This window comes from Benincasa hispida, chromosome 8, assembly GCF_009727055.1.
Source record: "Benincasa hispida cultivar B227 chromosome 8, ASM972705v1, whole genome shotgun sequence".
Lineage (NCBI taxonomy): Eukaryota > Viridiplantae > Streptophyta > Magnoliopsida > Cucurbitales > Cucurbitaceae > Benincasa > Benincasa hispida.
Window position 1 is genome coordinate 61,958,697 of NC_052356.1, and position 18,976 is coordinate 61,977,672.

An 18,976-nucleotide genomic window follows, 5' to 3' on the forward strand; every position below is an offset into this window, starting at 1 on the left:
ACATTATTAGTATCCATGTAATCCACCTCTTACTTGCCAAATTGCCTTTATGGTGACATTTGGTGGGTTTTGGAATACACAAAAACATTGCGCAAATTCCATGAAAATTGGAAAAAGTGGAGAATTTAGAGAAATTTCTTATTTTATATTTTACTAATTTATTTTATTTTGTTTATTTATATATTATGCTTAATTTATTTAATATTTATTTATTTTATTATATTATATTTTATTGGTTTTCATCGTGCTACGCAAGTTTACAACCATTATTATTATTTTTAAAAAAACCAAAGTTGAAGATAGAAGTAAAACTTTTCAAAGTTAACCTAATTGAAATTATTATTAAAAAAAAAAAAAAAAAAAAGAAAAAAAAAAAAAAAAAAAAAAAAAAAAAAAAATTATTAAAAAAAGAAAAAAGAAAAGAAAACAAGGGTAAATTGTGAAATCAGGATATTTCAGCTGGACTAAACCGACTTCATTGATCATTCATTCATATGAACTCAACGGTTAACCAATCCATGAATCAACAGTAGCCAAGTTTTGATTTTTTTCCGCCAATAGTTTTCTTTCTATTGATCATTTCATAGGTCTAGTTCGAAAGAAGAAGATTCACACTCTAGTAAGGAGCGCACTTCAATTAGAAGATTCACAGACTAGAGTTGCTTGCGTTTGTGGGGTTACTTTCTAGTTTCTCCTGCAGCGGTTTGGTTTGGTGCACAATTGTCTGTTAGTAGTTCAAATCAAAGACGTACTCTCCCTAACTAAATCTTTGCTTACACTTCCCGCAAAAATTCAAATCTGTTTCTACACACACTTTGCTTCTCATCTCTTCTTCCTCTCCTCTGCAGATGGGTGAAACCAACTTCCCAACCTCTCATCTTTCCAACTACTACCCTCCATTTCCCCCCATTTCTAAAATGCTTTCACCCCTCTTCTCGCACAGATTGATACGACCCATCTGGGTTCTGCGTATTCCATTTAAAATCACCTCCAAACCCTGGATTTAGGGGCTTCGAGGACCAAAGCTTTGATTTGGGTTTGGAGAAAGGGCAAGTGAGAAACAGGATGATGGTTTCTGATATTCCCATTTGCCACACTTGTGGTGAACCAGTCGGAGTTGATGGCAATGGCGAGGTTTTCGTTGCTTGCCATGAGTGCCATTTTCCTATTTGTAGAGTCTGCGTTCAATATGATATTAAGGAAGGCCGAAATGTTTGCTTGCGGTGTGGCTCTCCATTTGACGGTATCTTCTGATCGGTTGAACTATCCTATTTGCTTTCATTTTGGAGTCTTGTGCCTTTTCTGTTCAGGCAATTGAATTTCATTGAGTGGCAGTTCTATTCCTGTTTGAGTTCATTTGTAATTGACCATAAGTTGTTTGAGAGTTGTGATAGTCTTGGATACTCTAACGTAGGGAGTTATGTTAACTATGGATTTGCTAATACTTAAAGGAATTGGTTAGGAAGTTTGGAGTACCTATGGAGTTATAAACCTGTTTGGAATGACTTGTTAAGTGCTTAAAAATATTTAGAAAGTCATTTTGATCCTATATTTCGCACTCTTTAATCTCATAAATAAGTCATTCTGAATTTGTTAGCATGTTTTGAATTTTCAGAGAACTTGCTGATGGATGCTGATACAAAGAGATCAGGAGATCGAAACACAATGGCATCTCATCTCAGTCATTCTGAGGTACAATTTATTTTGTTAGTTCTGTTTACTTGTGTTTACTATTGTATTTCCTTAATATTAGACTCTCTCAAAGTTATTTCTTACTTTTCTTTTATGCTTTTGTTTTTTGCTTAGGACGTTGGAGTTCATGCTAGACATGTCAGTAGTGTGTCGACAGTGGATAGTGGTAATGAATTTACATTTTATGAATCATGTTGGGAGCCTTTGATATTGTTCCTATTCTTAATAATCTCTTCCTGGTTTTGTGAAGAATTGAATGATGAATCTGGGAACCCAATTTGGAAGAACAGAGTAGAGAGTTGGAAGGATAAGAAGAATAAAAAGAAACGGCCTACCGTGAAGACTGAACAGGAAGCTCAAATTCCTGTCCATCAGCAAATGGAAGAGAAACAGTAAGTACAAGCAGGTCTTGGTGTTTTTTTTTTTCCCATCTGATTTCTAAGAATTTAATGGTCATATTGGTCATGTCTCTAACATTTTGAATGCATGATTGGAGATAAAAGCTGGTTTCTGTGTGCTGATTTGCTTTTCTATTGAACTGGCTTCATATGTGCATACTTTTTAATGACTTAGATTTTTGACATCATATTTCTGAGGAGAATGTAAGCTAATGTTATAAATTTTAGTCAGAGGAAAGAGTGGAATTACATTCTTCTGATTATATGATATTGTCGTAACAGCTTATGAAAAATATGAATTTTTTTTTTCTTCCAGGATTTCAGGGGAGGCTGGGGTTACACACTCATTTTCTTCAGTTTATCCAATTCCTTCCAGCAGATTAACACCGTACAGAATTGTGATAATCATGCGATTGATCATTCTAGCTCTTTTCTTTCAGTATCGAATAACCAATCCTGTTGATAGTGCTTTTGGTCTATGGCTCACTTCTATCATATGCGAAATCTGGTTCGCCTTCTCCTGGGTGTTGGATCAGTTCCCTAAATGGTTTCCCGTCTGCAGAGACACATTCATTGACAGATTATCAGCCAGGTAGGAGAGCAGAACTTCTTGATGTGGCCCTGTTTGATAATGGTTTTACTTTTTATTTTCTGTTTTAAAATTTATGCTTGTTTCCTCCGAATTTTTCTACTATGGTTTTCATATTTCTTAAAATAATACTTGAATTATTAGAATCCTAAAATAAAATACGAGTTTTTAAAAATTACTTTTTAAGTTGTCAAAACTTCACTGGGTTTTGGGAAATATGGGTAGAAAGTGAATAGCAAAACAAAGAAATAAGGGGTGGAAGTGATGTTTATAAGTTTAATTTTTTAAAACTAAAAACTAAAAATAAAATAGTTATCAAATGAAGCCGAAGTAATTTGGGAGTGTTGTTTTCATAATTCTTTTTTTGGGTACTATACCATATCAAAAAGTTTTGGAGATTCCATCTATTGCCCTCACTTAGTTGTAATAGTTTGTCTCTAAATAATTATGTGGACTGTTTTAATAAGTTTTCTCATTTTAAGTTCAACAATAAGGGTAGGGTGATTTGAACCTTCTTAATTGAGAACACTTGCTTAACTAGTTGAGCTATGGTCTGATATGGCAAAATAATACTGTGATAGTCTTTTCGCTTAACTTTTCAGTCAATGCCCCTTTCTTCACTTCACAAAACATTGTAACTGGGCTGCAGGAAATATATCTGGGTACCATTTAGTCCAGGAAGAATGATAAAAATGTCAGATATAATATGGAATACTAACTAATTAGGAATAAAAAAGGTGGTGGGTATGGGTGCTTCAATCTAATGCTCCTGATATGTTATCGATTGTGTTCATCTGTTTTGACGTCAGGTTTGAAAGAGAGGGAGAACCTTCCCAGCTTGCTGCTGTGGATTTTTTTGTGAGTACTGTTGATCCATTGAAAGAACCTCCACTAATCACTGCCAATACCGTGCTTTCAATCCTTGCTGTGGACTATCCTGTTGATAAAGTCTCCTGCTACGTGTCTGACGATGGTGCAGCTATGCTTTCATTTGAGTCTCTAGTTGAAACAGCTGACTTTGCAAGAAAGTGGGTTCCATTCTGCAAGAAATTCTCCATTGAACCCCGAGCTCCTGAGTTTTACTTCTCTCAGAAAATAGACTATTTGAAAGATAAAGTGCAACCTTCTTTTGTCAAGGAACGTAGAGCAATGAAAGTAAGAACTTCAAGCTTCCTCTTCATATTCTGCTCCTTGTTCGTTAGTCATTGCCATGACTAAGTGACTTGCTTGATTTGTATTAAAAATATATCATTTAGTATGTCAATGGTCGGAAACAGTTATTTAACAATTAGTCTGGTGATCTGTGGCAGAGAGCTTATGAAGAGTTTAAAGTACGAGTTAATGCTTTGGTAGCGAAGGCTCAGAAAACGCCTGATGAAGGCTGGTCCATGCAAGATGGAACAGCTTGGCCAGGAAATAACCCACGTGACCACCCTGGAATGATTCAGGTTAAACACTTTTCATTTTATTGCATTTGCTAATTCTACTAACAGAAAAGAATGTTCACCTCCTATTATACTCTTTAATTATCTAAGCAAATTAATGCTAGTTTATCTTGTACATCATGAAATGTTTGACTCTCTGAATATCTTGCCTGAATAGAAAAGTTCAGTTCAAATTGTATCAATCCTGGATCAATTTTGATTGACATAGGATTGAATATGTTTTTGTTTATATGTTCAGCCATGATTGAAGATTTCTGAAGTTCTTCAGTTATAAATTTCCCCAGTTAAAGTTCATCAAGTGGTCATAAAAATCTCTATTTCAAAATGGTTCAAGACCTGTCTGCTTGTCCATTAGAATTTTAATATCTTTGAAATTATGTCTGTTCCCTTCTGTTTTTCTGTGCCCATTTGTTCAGTGGTCCATCAACACGCTTACTTTGTTTTTCAATTGAAAAATTGAATCAAAATGTTCAATCACCGAGGATCAAGGATGGATTGTTTCAGGTTTTTCTTGGAAATACTGGCGCCCATGACATAGAGGGCAATGAACTCCCTCGACTAGTCTATGTGTCCAGAGAGAAGAGGCCTGGTTACCAACATCACAAAAAAGCTGGTGCTGAAAATGCTCTGGTACTCAATTATCTACCATACTTTTATTTGTTTGCAGGCACATAAAAGGTGTATGATCAAATATTTTTGTCCTTAAACAGGTGAGAGTATCTGCAGTCCTCACAAACGCCCCCTTCATTCTCAACCTTGACTGTGATCACTATGTTAACAATAGCCAAGCTATACGTGAGGCAATGTGTTTCTTGATGGACCCACAAGTAGGCCGAGATGTATGCTATGTTCAATTTCCTCAGAGGTTTGATGGCATTGATCGAAGTGATCGATATGCCAATCGTAACACAGTTTTCTTTGATGTGAGTTTAAATTGGTTTTATTTTCTAAAGGCATATATGATCACTCTATCCATTCCCTGCAGAAGAATAATTAATAGAAATCTTCCATGTTTCATAAGAGCATCTGAGTTCTTCAGTTCTGAGGATTTTCATTTTTGTTTCAGGTGAACATGAAAGGATTGGATGGCATCCAGGGACCAGTTTACGTGGGTACAGGTTGCGTTTTCAATAGACAGGCTCTTTATGGCTACGGACCTCCTACTCTGCCTAGCATATCTAAGACATCCTCATCATCCTGCTCTTGGTGTGGCTGCTGCTCGTGCTGCTGTCCTTCCAATAAGATCTCAAAAGATCCGACTGAGATTCAGAGAGATGCAAAAAGAGAAGAGCTTGATGCTGCAATCTTTAATCTCAGGGAAATAGATAGTAAGTATAATCTTGGTGGAACTTGGTTTTAGAAATTTAAAGCAGTAGTTCTTCGGCTTGTCATTAAATTTAGTCTTGGCTTTGTTCTACAGATTATGATGAATACGAGAGGTCAATGCTAATTTCTCAATTAAGCTTTGAGAAAACTTTTGGCTTATCTTCTGTATTTATTGAGTCTACACTAATGGAAAATGGAGGAGTTGCAGAATCTGTAAATCCATCTACTTTGATTAAAGAAGCAATTCATGTCATTGGCTGTGGTTATGAAGAGAAGACTGCCTGGGGAAAAGAGGTTGGTTTTAGTTGATACTAGCACATTATTTGAACTATTTTCTGAACACTTGTCCACCATTTTTGGGCTTATGGTTCTGCTTTTCAGATTGGTTGGATATACGGTTCAGTCACTGAGGATATCTTAACGGGTTTCAAGATGCATTGCCGAGGATGGAGGTCCATCTACTGCATGCCCGTGAGGCCAGCATTCAAAGGATCGGCACCGATTAATCTTTCCGATCGTCTGCACCAAGTTCTTCGATGGGCACTTGGATCTGTTGAGATTTTTCTCAGTAGACATTGTCCATTATGGTATGGATTCGCAGGTGGTCGGCTCAAATGGCTCCAAAGAATGGCATACATAAACACCATTGTCTATCCGTTCACCTCCCTCCCTCTAATTGCCTACTGTTCATTGCCTGCAATCTGCCTGCTGACTGGAAAATTTATCATACCAACGGTAAATATATCTACCCTCGCATTGTTGTTCTAACTAACACAAAATGTGTACTTCAAGAAGCATTTTTTTTGCCTCGTCTGTTCATAGTATTTGGAAATATTCAAGTAGAATTATGTGGCTCTTGCATTTGTGGGACTGTATATCCCTATTATCATGAAAATCCTTCTGTATGTTTCCTCACGTTTTTTGCTCATTAGTTTTGCTTCTTTAAAACAAGTCATCTCTTTAACATCTTGCAGCTCTCAAACCTAGCAAGTACCCTTTTTCTTGGTCTCTTCTTGTCCATCATTCTCACAAGTGTCCTTGAGCTGCGTTGGAGTGGTGTGAGCATCGAAGATATATGGCGTAATGAGCAATTTTGGGTCATAGGAGGCGTCTCAGCCCATCTCTTTGCTGTCTTCCAAGGGTTCCTCAAGATGTTAGCTGGCGTAGACACCAACTTCACAGTTACTGCAAAGGCAGCTGACGACACTGAGTTCGGAGAGCTTTATATGGTGAAATGGACAACACTTTTGATCCCTCCTACAACACTTATCGTCATTAACATGGTCGGTGTTGTTGCTGGATTTTCTGATGCATTAAATGGTGGATATGAAGCTTGGGGACCTCTTTTTGGCAAGGTCTTTTTTGCCTTCTGGGTGATTTTTCATCTCTATCCATTCCTCAAAGGTCTCATGGGTCGCCAAAACCGGACTCCAACCATTGTTGTTCTATGGTCAGTACTGTTAGCATCAGTTTTCTCACTTGTTTGGGTGAAGATAAACCCATTTGTGAACCAAGTTGACAGTACAACCGTTGCACAAAGCTGCATTGCCATAGATTGTTGAGCAATATTGAAGAAATTTATCAAAAACCTTCAATTGCTTGTCAAAGACTCTGCTGTGATTGTTTATAGGATTAATTACTGGTTCCTTTATGTCATAGTTTGAGATGAAAATATACAGATTCATCTGAATATGTATGAATGTTTTGTTTAAACATTTGAGATTCAGTTTGTACAATGCAAGTGATTCTTGTGAGAAATACCAATTTGAATTCAATAGCTATTACCTTCCACGAAACTGTGTTCTATTTTGTTCACTTTTTTTTATGATTTCAAAATTTGACGAACTTAGTGACCATTTGGTTCACCAACTTTTTAGGTTAGTGTAAACAACTCATCAACTTTATTAATAAACATTATTGAAGTTGCACATTTATCGAGTAACTTCGTCTTTCATTAAAAAAAATTAACTCTATCTTTTCATTTTTTAATATACTTTTCACATTATCAAAGAACTTCATCTTTTCATCTATTTTTACTTTTCACATTTATCAAGTAACTTCGTCTTCCCTCGTAATCTACTTTTGGAAACTCGATCTTACAACGTTACAACCAAACACAAACTCACTAACTCAAACATGTTAAATCTAGACTTACTAACTCCACTTAGTGGGCTAAATACTACCTCAATATTATTTGTCATCAGTATCCCAATCTGAACATATTATTGGAAAGTATGATTTGTTTTAGGGAATTTGTCAAAAATAGAAAAAAAAATACAAAGTATTTACATATTATGGCAAAAAATCATATTGACAGATATTTTTTTAAAAAATTCCAAAACTACCCTCGATTTCCTACAACGTTTTGTTGTTGTTGTTGTTCTTCTTCTTCTTCCTCTTCTTCTTCTGAGCTTCATTTTCATTCAATTCCAAAACAATTTTGTTCAATCGCCGATTCCAATTCATTTTCTTCCCCGATTTCACTTCAATTGATCATTTCATTGTCACCACACAACTCAGAGGTTTTATTCTTCTTTTTGATTCGATCGATCACATAGGTACTTCTTCTTCTCCTTCTTCCGTTGCTTTGCAATGTCTCACATTGCGTTGCCGAGTGAAAAACAGTTCTTCTTCGAATTTCACAGTATTCTCTTCACTCTAATGTTTTTTTATGCAAAAAAAATAAAAATAAAAATAAAAAACTCAGAGGACAACAACTGTTCTCGAACCAATTCATAAACCAAACTATTGAACTTTTGCTCCACAATTCCAACAAGTTGTTGCATACATCACTGCAAAGCAATTTTGGAAGCCAATTAGTTGAAAATTCCAAATTAGCAGAGGATCAGATTGAAAAGAGTCGATATAGATAGAGATAGTGATCTATTTCTGTCTATCTCAGATAGATAGATATAGACGCCTATCTTTGTCTATCACAAATATACAGAGATAGACGCCTATCTTTGTCTATCAGGATAGAACTCCATCTTTGATTGATCCTCACTCCATTTATAATAGCTTATATGGTTGAAACATTGAGTTCATAAATTTTTTAACACAATCAATATCTTATTTTTGACAGTGCATAAATGATTGATGATGTATTGTATTATTATTTATCTATCTCAGATAGGCAGATATAGACACCTATCTTTGTCTATTAGGGATAGACAAATATAGAACTTTATCTTTGTCTATCACAGATAGACAAAGATAGAACTCTATCTTTGATTGATCTTCACTCTATTTATAATAGCTTATATGGTTGGAACATCGGATCTTGATCAACATCTTATTCAACTGAAAGTGTATAAATGATTGATGATGTATTGTATTATTATTTGTCTATCTCAGATAGACAGAGATAAATGCCTATCTTTGTCGATAGAACTCTCTATCTTTGATTGATCTTTACTCGATTTATAATAGCTTATATGGTTGGATTATCAAATTCTTAAAATTTTGAACACGATTAACATCTTATTCAATTGAAAGTACATAAATGATTGATGATATATTATATTATTACTTGTCTATCTCCAATAGATAGAGACAGTACTCTACCTCTGTCTATCTCAAATAGATAGATATAAATGCCTATCTTTGTCTATCTGTGATAGACAAAGATATAACTCTATCTTTTTCTATCACAAATAGACAGAGATAAACACCTATCTTTGTCTATCAGGGATAGACAAAGATATAACTCTATCTTTGATTGATCTTCACTCCATTTATAATAGCTTATATGGTTGGAACATCAGATAGACAGAGATAGACATAGATAGTGTCTATCACTATGCATATCTATAGTGATAGATAGAGATAGAACTCTATCATTGTCTATTGATAGACAGTGATAGAGTTTTATCTTTGTCTATCACTTATAGACAAAGATATAACTCTATTTCTGCCTATCACTATTGGATATTTTGATTATGAGTTTCTTACAAAATCTTAGTGATAGAGTTTCAATATGAGTTTCTCATATAATATATATATATTTTTTCATTTTGTAGAATACCATGAATATTCCTATAGTTGTTTTTTATGCTTGCTGGTAGGAAAAGGGAGAGGAAAAATGCACATCTTTTGTTATGCGTTAATCTCTATGCGTTGATGATCATGTGTTGGACTGAAAAATATGCAATATGTGTTAAGTGCGTATGCAGCAATGACAATGCATTCTTATCACAAGTTTTCTTGCTTTCTTGCCAAGTATAACGAGAATGCAAGTTTCTCGGGATGATCCAAGGTTGAACACAGGAACTTGTACTAAATAATGTTTATGTAGTAATGCGTTTGAGGCAATGAATAAAAGTAAAAAGACAGAAGTTAATGGATTATGCACTATTCTTACTCTTAACTAAACAGATTGAGCAATGAAAGTTTAACTAAGGATTGGTAGAGATGCTGCAACTGTTAACGCATAATAAGGTGACTTCATTATGTTTGGTCGCTCGAGTAATCCCAGCTCGCCACACTAATGCATCTCACACCTCTCGGTGGCTGGCCGCATGCTTATATCTCTATAATGCATGGTTGCGTCGAGCATAAGATCGTTCCTATCTTTAGGAACAATGCTTACTTTGCTTTAGTGTGTTCCACTACTTACCCTCTCAGGCAGTTGGTTGTAGCTAATCAGTTCATAGACAAGCATTGCGACAACCTCACATCAAGCAAAGAGGATTAACTCTCTGTACTCTTGCAATGCACACCTCTCGGTGGTCTACATGCGTCATATCTCTAGGCCGCATGACTGAGTATGAGATTGTCTTCGATACTTAACTAAATGATGAATGTAGATGATGATAAAGAAGAAGAAGATGATGAAGATGGTACTGAAGGACTAAGAGATGCCTTGATTACAAAATGTATTAATGTCTTAAGTCAAAATGTAAAATAATACAGATATAAGAGGCGAGGTGGAGGGCTAGATGTAAGCAATCTCTTGCTTTTCATCCGAAATGCATCAAGGTTGGTGGTGGTGTCGTGGATGGATGGTGGAGAAGTCTCTCTCGAGCTCTATCTCTAGTGAAATTTCGATCGTCACTCGGAAGGGGCTGTAGAGGTGAAGAACCTTCATAGAATGTCTTGCTCTTGCTCTCATCTGTGATCACTAGAATCTACCTTAAGGCAAAAACTCGAATGGTTTGAAGTTAAGCTTCAAGACTCTATTTATAGAGTTCAAACGCTGACAGTTTTAATACTCCATTCTGACTCACTGCTACTTCTATCGCGGTATAGGAAATGTCAGCATCACCTTATCTTACTGATACTCCCAAGGAATGCGTTCATGCTTGTTTATTCTGAAGTTTCAATGCATTCCACCCACCTCGCGATCATCCTTCTATCATGATTATCATTTTGTAGATGCAACATTCCATGCAATGAATTAGTCTTCATGACGATCAATGCATGCAGTTAGCCTTGTGGCGGTCTGGGACCAATGCATGAGATCAATTCCTGCAATAACTGTAAAAATAGACACTTTGATGCAGAATAACGCATGATATAGGGTTACTGAGGATCTTCGGTGCTGGTCAACGCAAGCTCACTTTTTCATATGAATTCTTGGTGTTATTAACACATATTCTACTTATTAGCCTTCATAATTTAAAAAAAAATGCTACAATAGCTTGTATTTCTACAAGTTATCAGACAGTGTAATGATTATCACTGTTATGAGAATTATAAGGTTGGTGGAATTTTGGTAGATGACTATATAAACTTTAATGGTTTAGTCGGTTTAACATATGAAGAGATTCGATTGAATTGATTGGTAGATTTGTCAGTTTTACTGGATTTTGTAAAATAATATTCAAACTGTGGTTCCAATAAAAAAGGACAATGATGTTTTTTGGTATTTGACTTTGACTAAAGATGCAATCAATAGACATCCATTAGTTGCTCAGATAAGTGTTTGTTCTTTGGAAGGGTCTTCTTCTGCTATTAGTAGTGTGGGTGCTATTAGTAGTGTAGGTGATGATGGTGATAGAATATTATATTTAGGTTATTCTTCTTCTTCAAATGATGAAGTTATAAGAAATATATTTTTTTTTAATGGTGATTTGAAGGTAAAAAGTATATTTGAAAGTAAAGAAGTACTCTCAAAGTGTTTTTACATAAATGCAGTGAATAATTATAACGACCTGACCCCCTAGGACTTAAGTTAGGCCGTTACTAAATACATGCATGCATGGAACTTAAAACGACACTCTTTTATGGTGAAATAAATGCTAAATAAATAAGGTAAGTGCAAAAGGCTTTCATTAAATTCAAATATTAAAAACAACAATAGAGTACCCATAAATCATAAATGATAATAAATAAGTCTAAAAATGATTCTTAATAGTAAGTTTCAAACATCAAAACTGAAAGTTAAGAAAAACATGAAAAGAAATCTAAATCTCATGAGCAGAAGCATAAAATTAGTCCTAGTGGCTCGATCACAAATTCCGTATGTCTATCGCTGGTGCATCTCTACCCTTACCTGAAATAATAACATGAGAAAGAATGAATATAAAATACTCAGTAAGTAACCCCACTACTAGGGTCAAGTTAGGCATCTATGTCCTCTAGATGCCTACCTCTAGTGGAACATATAAAATGTCCTAGTCCTCATTGGACATATACATACATGAAAAGCTGAGTTCTATCCTACTGTGGCTAAATATGCCCACTACCTCTGGTGAATCCCGAATGAAACAAAATCTGGTGAATTCCGAAGAAAACACAAACTAGTGAAACTTGAAGGAAACACAAACTAGTGAAACTTGAAGGAAACACAAACTGGTGAATCCCGAATGAAACAAAATCTGGTGAATTCCGAAGAAAACACAAACTAGTGAAACCCGAAGGAAACACAAACTGGTGAATCTCGAAGGAAACACAAACTGGTGAATCCCAAAGGAAACATAAATTGATGGGCATTCTAACTAATCAGTAAAATCACTATCATAATCTCGACATCACAATCTCAACATGGTTCTATAACATACTTATACATCTCATCATCATGATTCTACAATATACATATAAATTTCTTCATCATAGCTTTACAACATATGTATGCATCTCATCCTCCTCAGATTCAGCAGGATCTCCAATAAAAATAATATACTCAAATCATACTAGTATTCAAACATCTCTATGCGCAACTAGCCTTTTAAACTCTCATATCAACAAGGCATACATAAACATCAAACTATCAATATATCCTCAGTAAATCATATTTGTCAATTCCTGACTCCAGTCATTTCAAACCTTAGTTAATGAAGGCAGACATAAATATCATACTAATTAATAATCCTCAATAAATTATAATTATCATTGTCGGGCACTAGGGCAGTTCCAATAGTAAGATTACTTACCTTAACTTAGTAAAAAACACACAAAAAATCTCCTTAGAACTTCTTTAGCACACTTGAATCAATCTAAAGTTATGGCTTGGTCCAAGACAAATTCCAGTACTCGATTTAATTAGCCAATCGATCTTCACCAATTTTCCAAGGTTCTCCTTAAAATCCCGGCAAAGATCAGGGTAATGGCGGCCGAAGGCGCGTCGACTTATGGCTGCCATAGATAGGCAGCGTGTATTGCTGTCGGACGACATAAATTGTTTAGGCTAGCGGCTGGTAGTGAGGGTCTTGCATGAGAAGGGTTTGTGAGAGAGAAGAGGAATTTCTAGTTTATAGATTTTATTCAGCAGTGATTGCGAACAAACCAGAGCTTCAAACAACAATCCACCCATTCAAAATAAAACTCTATATGTCTCGAACAGACTGACCAAATTTAAGCACGATCCAACGGTTCAAATTCTAGTAATCGACAATTTTGTGAAAGTTATCGCTGAAAAATTGAATTGCTTTCTTTCCCAATTTTTGACCTCTTTTCACTCTCATTTAATTTCGAAAAAAATCTCAATTCTTTTATTTTTAATATTTTATTTATCTTTTCAAAATTTGGAAAAAAAAATAAAAGAATTGAGATTTTTTTTCCAAATTTTGAAAAGATAAATAAAATATTTTATCACAATATCTCCAAAATCTCCAAAGATTCTATTAAATTTAGAAATCAATTAACTTTTCAAATTATCTTAATTTAGACTTCAAAAACCAAAATTAAAGGGTATAAGATCAATCAATTTAATACAAATTAAATCTTTCCAAATATTTAAATCAATTCAAAGCCACATGAAATTAATTATCTCTTTTAATTTTTTTTTTAAGTTGGCCTTAAAATCCAAAATCAAAGGGAAGAAAAATTCAATATTTTCAAAATAATCAGTTCGAATATCTAATCAATTAAATTCAATTTAACCAATAAAAGTTTTTCAATTATTTCAATTTAACCCCAATTTTCCAAATGAAAGGAAAATTTAAACTCAATAATTTTAGATAATTAACTTAAATTTTCCTGAAATTCAGGATGTTACAATAATAGTTTTCAATTTAGGACTACAAGATCAAATTTTAAGTCAGTTCAAATGTTTGCAAGAAGGCTGTAATTGGTATGTTAAGGCATCTTGGTATGAGAACAGTGCATTGTGAATGCTTAGGAAGTACATTTCTGAGCATGACTGTCCATTGAACACAACTTGGAGTTGTCATAGGCAAGCTTCTTCATCAATAATTGGCAATTGCATGATTGATGATTTAGGTTCATGTTCACTGATCAATCCATTCCTAAAGACATTATCCATAAGACTTGTACAAAACTTGGAGTTAATATAAGTTATCAAAAAGCTTGGAGGGCAAAAGAATACATAGTAAAGATGTTAAAAGGTGATGTAGTTGAATCATACACCTTGATTCCAAGATTTTTTTAAAAAGTGGATGAAATGAATCCAGGTATGATAAATTTTGTTTAGCAAATTTCTATCACCATCTATCTATCGTAGATAGACAGTGATATATGTCTTTCATTGTCTATCTCAGATAGACAGGGATAGTTGTCTATCACTGTCTATCTACAATAGATAAGGATAGACAATTATCCCTGTCTATCTAGACATCTATCACTATCTATCTATACATTTTTGTTATTATTTACGCTGATAGAATTTTTTTTATGTGTTTTTACAGGTACTTACACTGCCTTAGAAATGGATGATAATGGTCATTTTAAGTTTTACTTCATGGCTTTTGGTGCATCAATCGAGGGGTGGAAGTATTGTAGACCTATCATATTTATTGATGGCAGTTTTTTAAGTGTAAGTTTGGTGGCATGCCATTAACAACTTCATCAATAAATAGTAGCAATTAAATCTTTCCCCTTGCATCTAGTATCATAGATTTTGAAAATGACGCATCATGGACATTATTTTTTGAAAACTTACAAAGTGGTTTTAGGGAACGAAAGAATATAGTCATTGTTTCTAATAAGCATCTTAGCATTCCTAAAGAAGTTTTAAGAGTATTTGCTAATGTTGAGTATTGTGTGTGCATCATCTCTTAAGAAAGTTGAAACTTCATTTTAAGGATCCATTGCTTGATAGTTATTTCTTTAGTTGTACTAATTCCTACACTACTGCTGATTTTGAGTACCATATGAGATCCATGGAGTTAATTTGTCCAAACATTAGAAGTTATCTTAGTAATGTTGGATTTGAGAAATGGTTTCAGGCATATTCACAAAGAAGAAGGTATGGAATGATGACATCGAATGTTGCAGAAAGTATAAACTTAGTTTTTAAAGATGCTAGAGAATTTCCCGTGGCTAGCATGCTAAGTTCAATTAGAAATATATCGCAAAAATTGGTTTCATGATCGAAGTAAAGCTTCTTTTTCAATAAAAACTCATTTGAATTCTTAGGCTGAGAACATATTACGGCGAGAACATGAAAATTCAAGAAGTTTCTTAGTAGGAATTCTATCTTTTTCTTATTGTCTATCTATCACTATCTATCTCAGATAGACATTGATAGTGATCTATCTTTGTCTATCTCAGATAGACAAAGATATAAAGCACTAATAGTGTCTATCTGAGATAGACAGAGATAGATTTTTATCTCTGTCTATCTTAGATAGACAATGATAGTATTCTATTTGTTGATACTGATTACTTTCTCGTATTTATCTATTAGGTTGATCCCATTAGTAATACTGAATACAAGATAATGAATGGACATAAACAGTTCATTGTTAAGCTACATTTGGAATCTTGCAGTTGTCGAGTATGGGATTTTGAGGAAATTTCATGTGCATGTGCAGTTTCCATGCTCCGAATGCTTAATTTAGATACCTATTCTTATGTAGCTGACTTTTATTATAGAAGAACATTATCAGCAATATATAATGGTTGTGTTCAACCTGTTGGAGTTCATTTGGATTGGAGAGCTGAAGATGATATCATGAAAATATTACCTTCTATTGTTAAACGTTAAGCTGGAAGACCTAAGAAACAAATAATTCAATCTGTAGGTGAATTCAAAAGTTCATCAAAATGTACTCGTTGTAATCGTAAAGGCCACAATAGTAGAACTTGCAAACTTGAACCAATTAATCAAATGATTTGATCATTATTTTTTCATTGTAATATATGTATAAACATATGGATTGACATTAAAGTTTATGAATGATATTTTTTGACATTTTGTTCTTGAGTTGTCTATCCCAACCCTCTATTACTGTCTATCTCAGCCCTCTATCACTGCCTATCTCAGCTCTCTATCACTGTCTATCTTAGATAGACAAATATACCCATCTATCTCTGTCTATCTAAGATACATAGTGATAGTCCTCTATCACTATCTATCTCAGATAGTGTTCTATCTCTGTCTATTTCAATTTAAAGTTATTAAACAAGTATATATTGATGTTAAATTATTATTATTTATCATAAACAAGTATGTATGGTAAACAATTATCTACCAACAAAAAAAATACGATATGATAGACAGAGATAGTCATCTATCATTGTCTATTTGAGATAAGCAGTGATAGCCATCTATTACTATCTATCTCAGATAGACAAAGATAATGCTCTATCTCTCTGAGATCCACTCAACTAAACAAACATAGAGTGCAAACGATATAGAAACTATTGAAACAAATATTAGTATTTACCATTAAAGTCTATCACTGCCTATTTGAGATAGACAGATATACCCATCTTCTGTCTATCTAAGATACATAGTGATAATCCTCTATTACTATTTATCTTAGATAGTGTTCTATCTCTGTCTATTTCAATTTAAAGTTATCAATAATAGATCCACTCAGATAAACAAGTATGTATTGATGTTAAATTATTATTGTTTATCATAAATAAGTATGTATGGTAAACAATTATCTACCAACAAAAAATACGATATGATAGATAGAGATAGTCCTCTATCATTGTCTATTTGAGATAAATAGTGATAACCATCTATCAATATCTATCTGAGATAGACAGAAATAATGCTCTATCTCTCTGAGATCCACTCAACTAAACAAATATAGAATGCAAACAATATAGAAACTATTAAAATAGATGTTAGTATTTACCATTGAAGTCTATCACTATCTATCTAAGATAGATAGAGATAGTCCTCTATCATTGTCTATCTAAGATAGATAGTGATAACCATCTATCACTGTTAATCTAAGATATACAGAGATAGTGATCTATCTCTTTGAGATCCATTCAACTAAATAGATCCACTCGACTAAACAAATATAGAGTGCAAATGATATAGAAACTATATAAACAGATATTAGTGTTTACCATTGAAGTCTATCACTATCTATCTGAGATAGACAAAAATAGTCCTCTATTATTGTCTATCTGGGATAAACAGTAATAGCCATCTATCACCATCTATCGAAGATAGATAGAGATAATACTCTATCTCTCTGGATCCACTCGACTAAACAAATATCGAGTGCAAACGATATAGAAACTATTGAAACAGATATTAGTATTTACCATTGAAGTCTATCACTGTCTATCTGAGATAGACAGAGATAGTCCTCTATCATTGTCTATTTGAGATAGACAATGATAGCCATCTATCACTATCTATCTAGACAGAGATAGTGCTCTATCTCTCTGAGATCCACTCAACTAAATAGATCCACTCCACTAAACAAATATAGAGTGCAAATGATATAGAAACTATAGAAACAAATATTAGTGTTTACCATTGAAGTCTATCACTATCTATCTGAGATAGACGGAGATAGTCATCTATCTTAATTCAAATTTATCAATAATAGCCCTCTATCACTGTCTATCTAAGATAGAGATAGCTCTCTACCACTATCTATTTAAGATAGATAGAAATAACTATCTTAGATATATAATGATAGTGCTTTATCACTTTCTATCTCAGATAGACAGAGATAGAAGTATCTCAATTCATATTTATCAATAATTGATCTACTCAGATAAACAAGTATACATTGATGTTAAAGTTTTTCAATAGTTGCTAAAGTTCCTAATATAGATCGTGATAGTACAACAAGACAATGAAAAAAACATGTTAATTTTATAAATTCCAGAAGTAGTTGATTGTCAACGAGTAGAAAGAAACTTACAAATTGTATAAAGTAGAAAATAAGTACAAAGAAATCTTCAATTTGAAGCTTTACAAACTATATAAAGTAATTCTACAATCAAGATTGAGACTAAGATTGAGATTGAGATTTAGGTTGAGATTGAGTTTGAGAAATGTTCAAGCTAAAGCTTGGAGCAGTATCCATCATCAATTTTGTACTTCTTAAGTTAAAGTTCAAGGTTGTACTTCGTTCTTCTTCTCATGTTTCTTCTTGATATTTTTTGTGTATGTTAGGTTGGTTTTGGTTGCCTCTTTGGTCTCTCCTTTTGAAAGTGTGTATCTTCTAGCACCTTTGGTCTAAACTTTTTATGTTTGCCCCGCACTTGCTGCTTTTCCTTCTATTTTTTCTTTTTTCCTTTTGTTTGAATCACTTCATCCATATCCTCTTCACTATCAGTTTCTTCTTCTATTTCATCTTCCTCATCAATAATTTGCTTCCGCTTCTGATTTCTCTTTGGTCTCTCGTTCTGAAAGTGAATCTCTTCACTCTCTTCCTTATCGATATCTTCCTTGTGCTCTTCTTCAACTTGTTCCTCCTCATTTTGCTCTTCTTCTACTTGATCTGCATTTACTTTCTCTTGGTTTTCTTCTAGTTTCTCTTTATCTACTTTTTTTTTCTCTTCATCCTGTTTCTCTTTCTCAATTTGTTCTTCTTCATTGATTTGCTGCAAGAAGATATTGGAGTTCATCAGAAGAACACTGAATGATAGACAATGATAGTCTACTATCATTGTCTATCATCACGTATATAAACAACCATATTTATTATTTTCTCATTTCTATGTTTAGATCTTCTTTCTCTTTTTTTATTTTCTTCTGGTTCAACTTCTACTTCAGTTTCTTGTTCTTCTTTATCTTTTTCAATATCTTCTTCAACCTCATCTTCTATTTAAGTTTAGTTTCATTGTCTTCTTCATCTTCATTTACGTGCAAGCACTCTATCACCGTCTATCTTAGATAGACAATAATAGACCTCTATTAG

General features: G+C 33.8%; 2 protein-coding genes across 3 annotated transcripts in view; one reads left to right on the top strand and one right to left on the bottom strand.

Annotated features, from left to right (window-relative positions):
- Positions 1-494: 494 nt before the first annotated feature.
- On the top strand, positions 495-7,231 carry LOC120083807 (cellulose synthase A catalytic subunit 8 [UDP-forming]). Of its 2 annotated transcripts, XM_039039688.1 has the most exons (14): positions 495-748; positions 849-1,243; positions 1,616-1,692; positions 1,807-1,858; positions 1,943-2,084; positions 2,407-2,682; positions 3,489-3,834; positions 3,990-4,127; positions 4,629-4,754; positions 4,835-5,047; positions 5,191-5,452; positions 5,545-5,744; positions 5,832-6,185; positions 6,425-7,231. In XM_039039688.1, exons 2-14 carry the CDS (start codon positions 1,066-1,068, stop codon positions 7,010-7,012), a joined length of 2,952 nt encoding a protein of 983 aa, XP_038895616.1. In that variant the 5' UTR covers positions 495-748; positions 849-1,065; the 3' UTR covers positions 7,013-7,231. The 2 variants fall into 2 exon arrangements, with proteins under 2 accessions (XP_038895616.1, XP_038895615.1); XM_039039687.1 differs by having other exon boundaries at positions 495-1,243.
- Positions 7,232-18,195: 10,964 nt separating this feature from the next.
- LOC120082708 (glutamic acid-rich protein-like) overlaps positions 18,196-18,976 on the bottom strand; it is a 3,796-nt gene continuing 3,015 nt past the window's right edge. The window contains exon 4 of the mRNA XM_039037986.1: positions 18,196-18,659. Within this exon, the coding sequence (XP_038893914.1) occupies positions 18,333-18,659 (327 nt within the window). The 3' untranslated portion in view covers positions 18,196-18,332. The remainder of the gene's footprint in view (positions 18,660-18,976) is intronic.

Excerpts from the sequence above, each read along its gene's own strand:
- LOC120083807 (XM_039039687.1), top strand. The coding sequence starts at position 1,066 with ATGATGGTTTCTGATATTCCCATTTGCCACACTTGTGGTGAACCAGTC. Across the intron at positions 1,859-1,942 it reads TGTGTCGACAGTGGATAGTG|AATTGAATGATGAATCTGGG; the intron begins GTAATGAATTTA and ends GGTTTTGTGAAG. Across the intron at positions 5,453-5,544 it reads TAATCTCAGGGAAATAGATA|ATTATGATGAATACGAGAGG; the intron begins GTAAGTATAATC and ends TTTGTTCTACAG.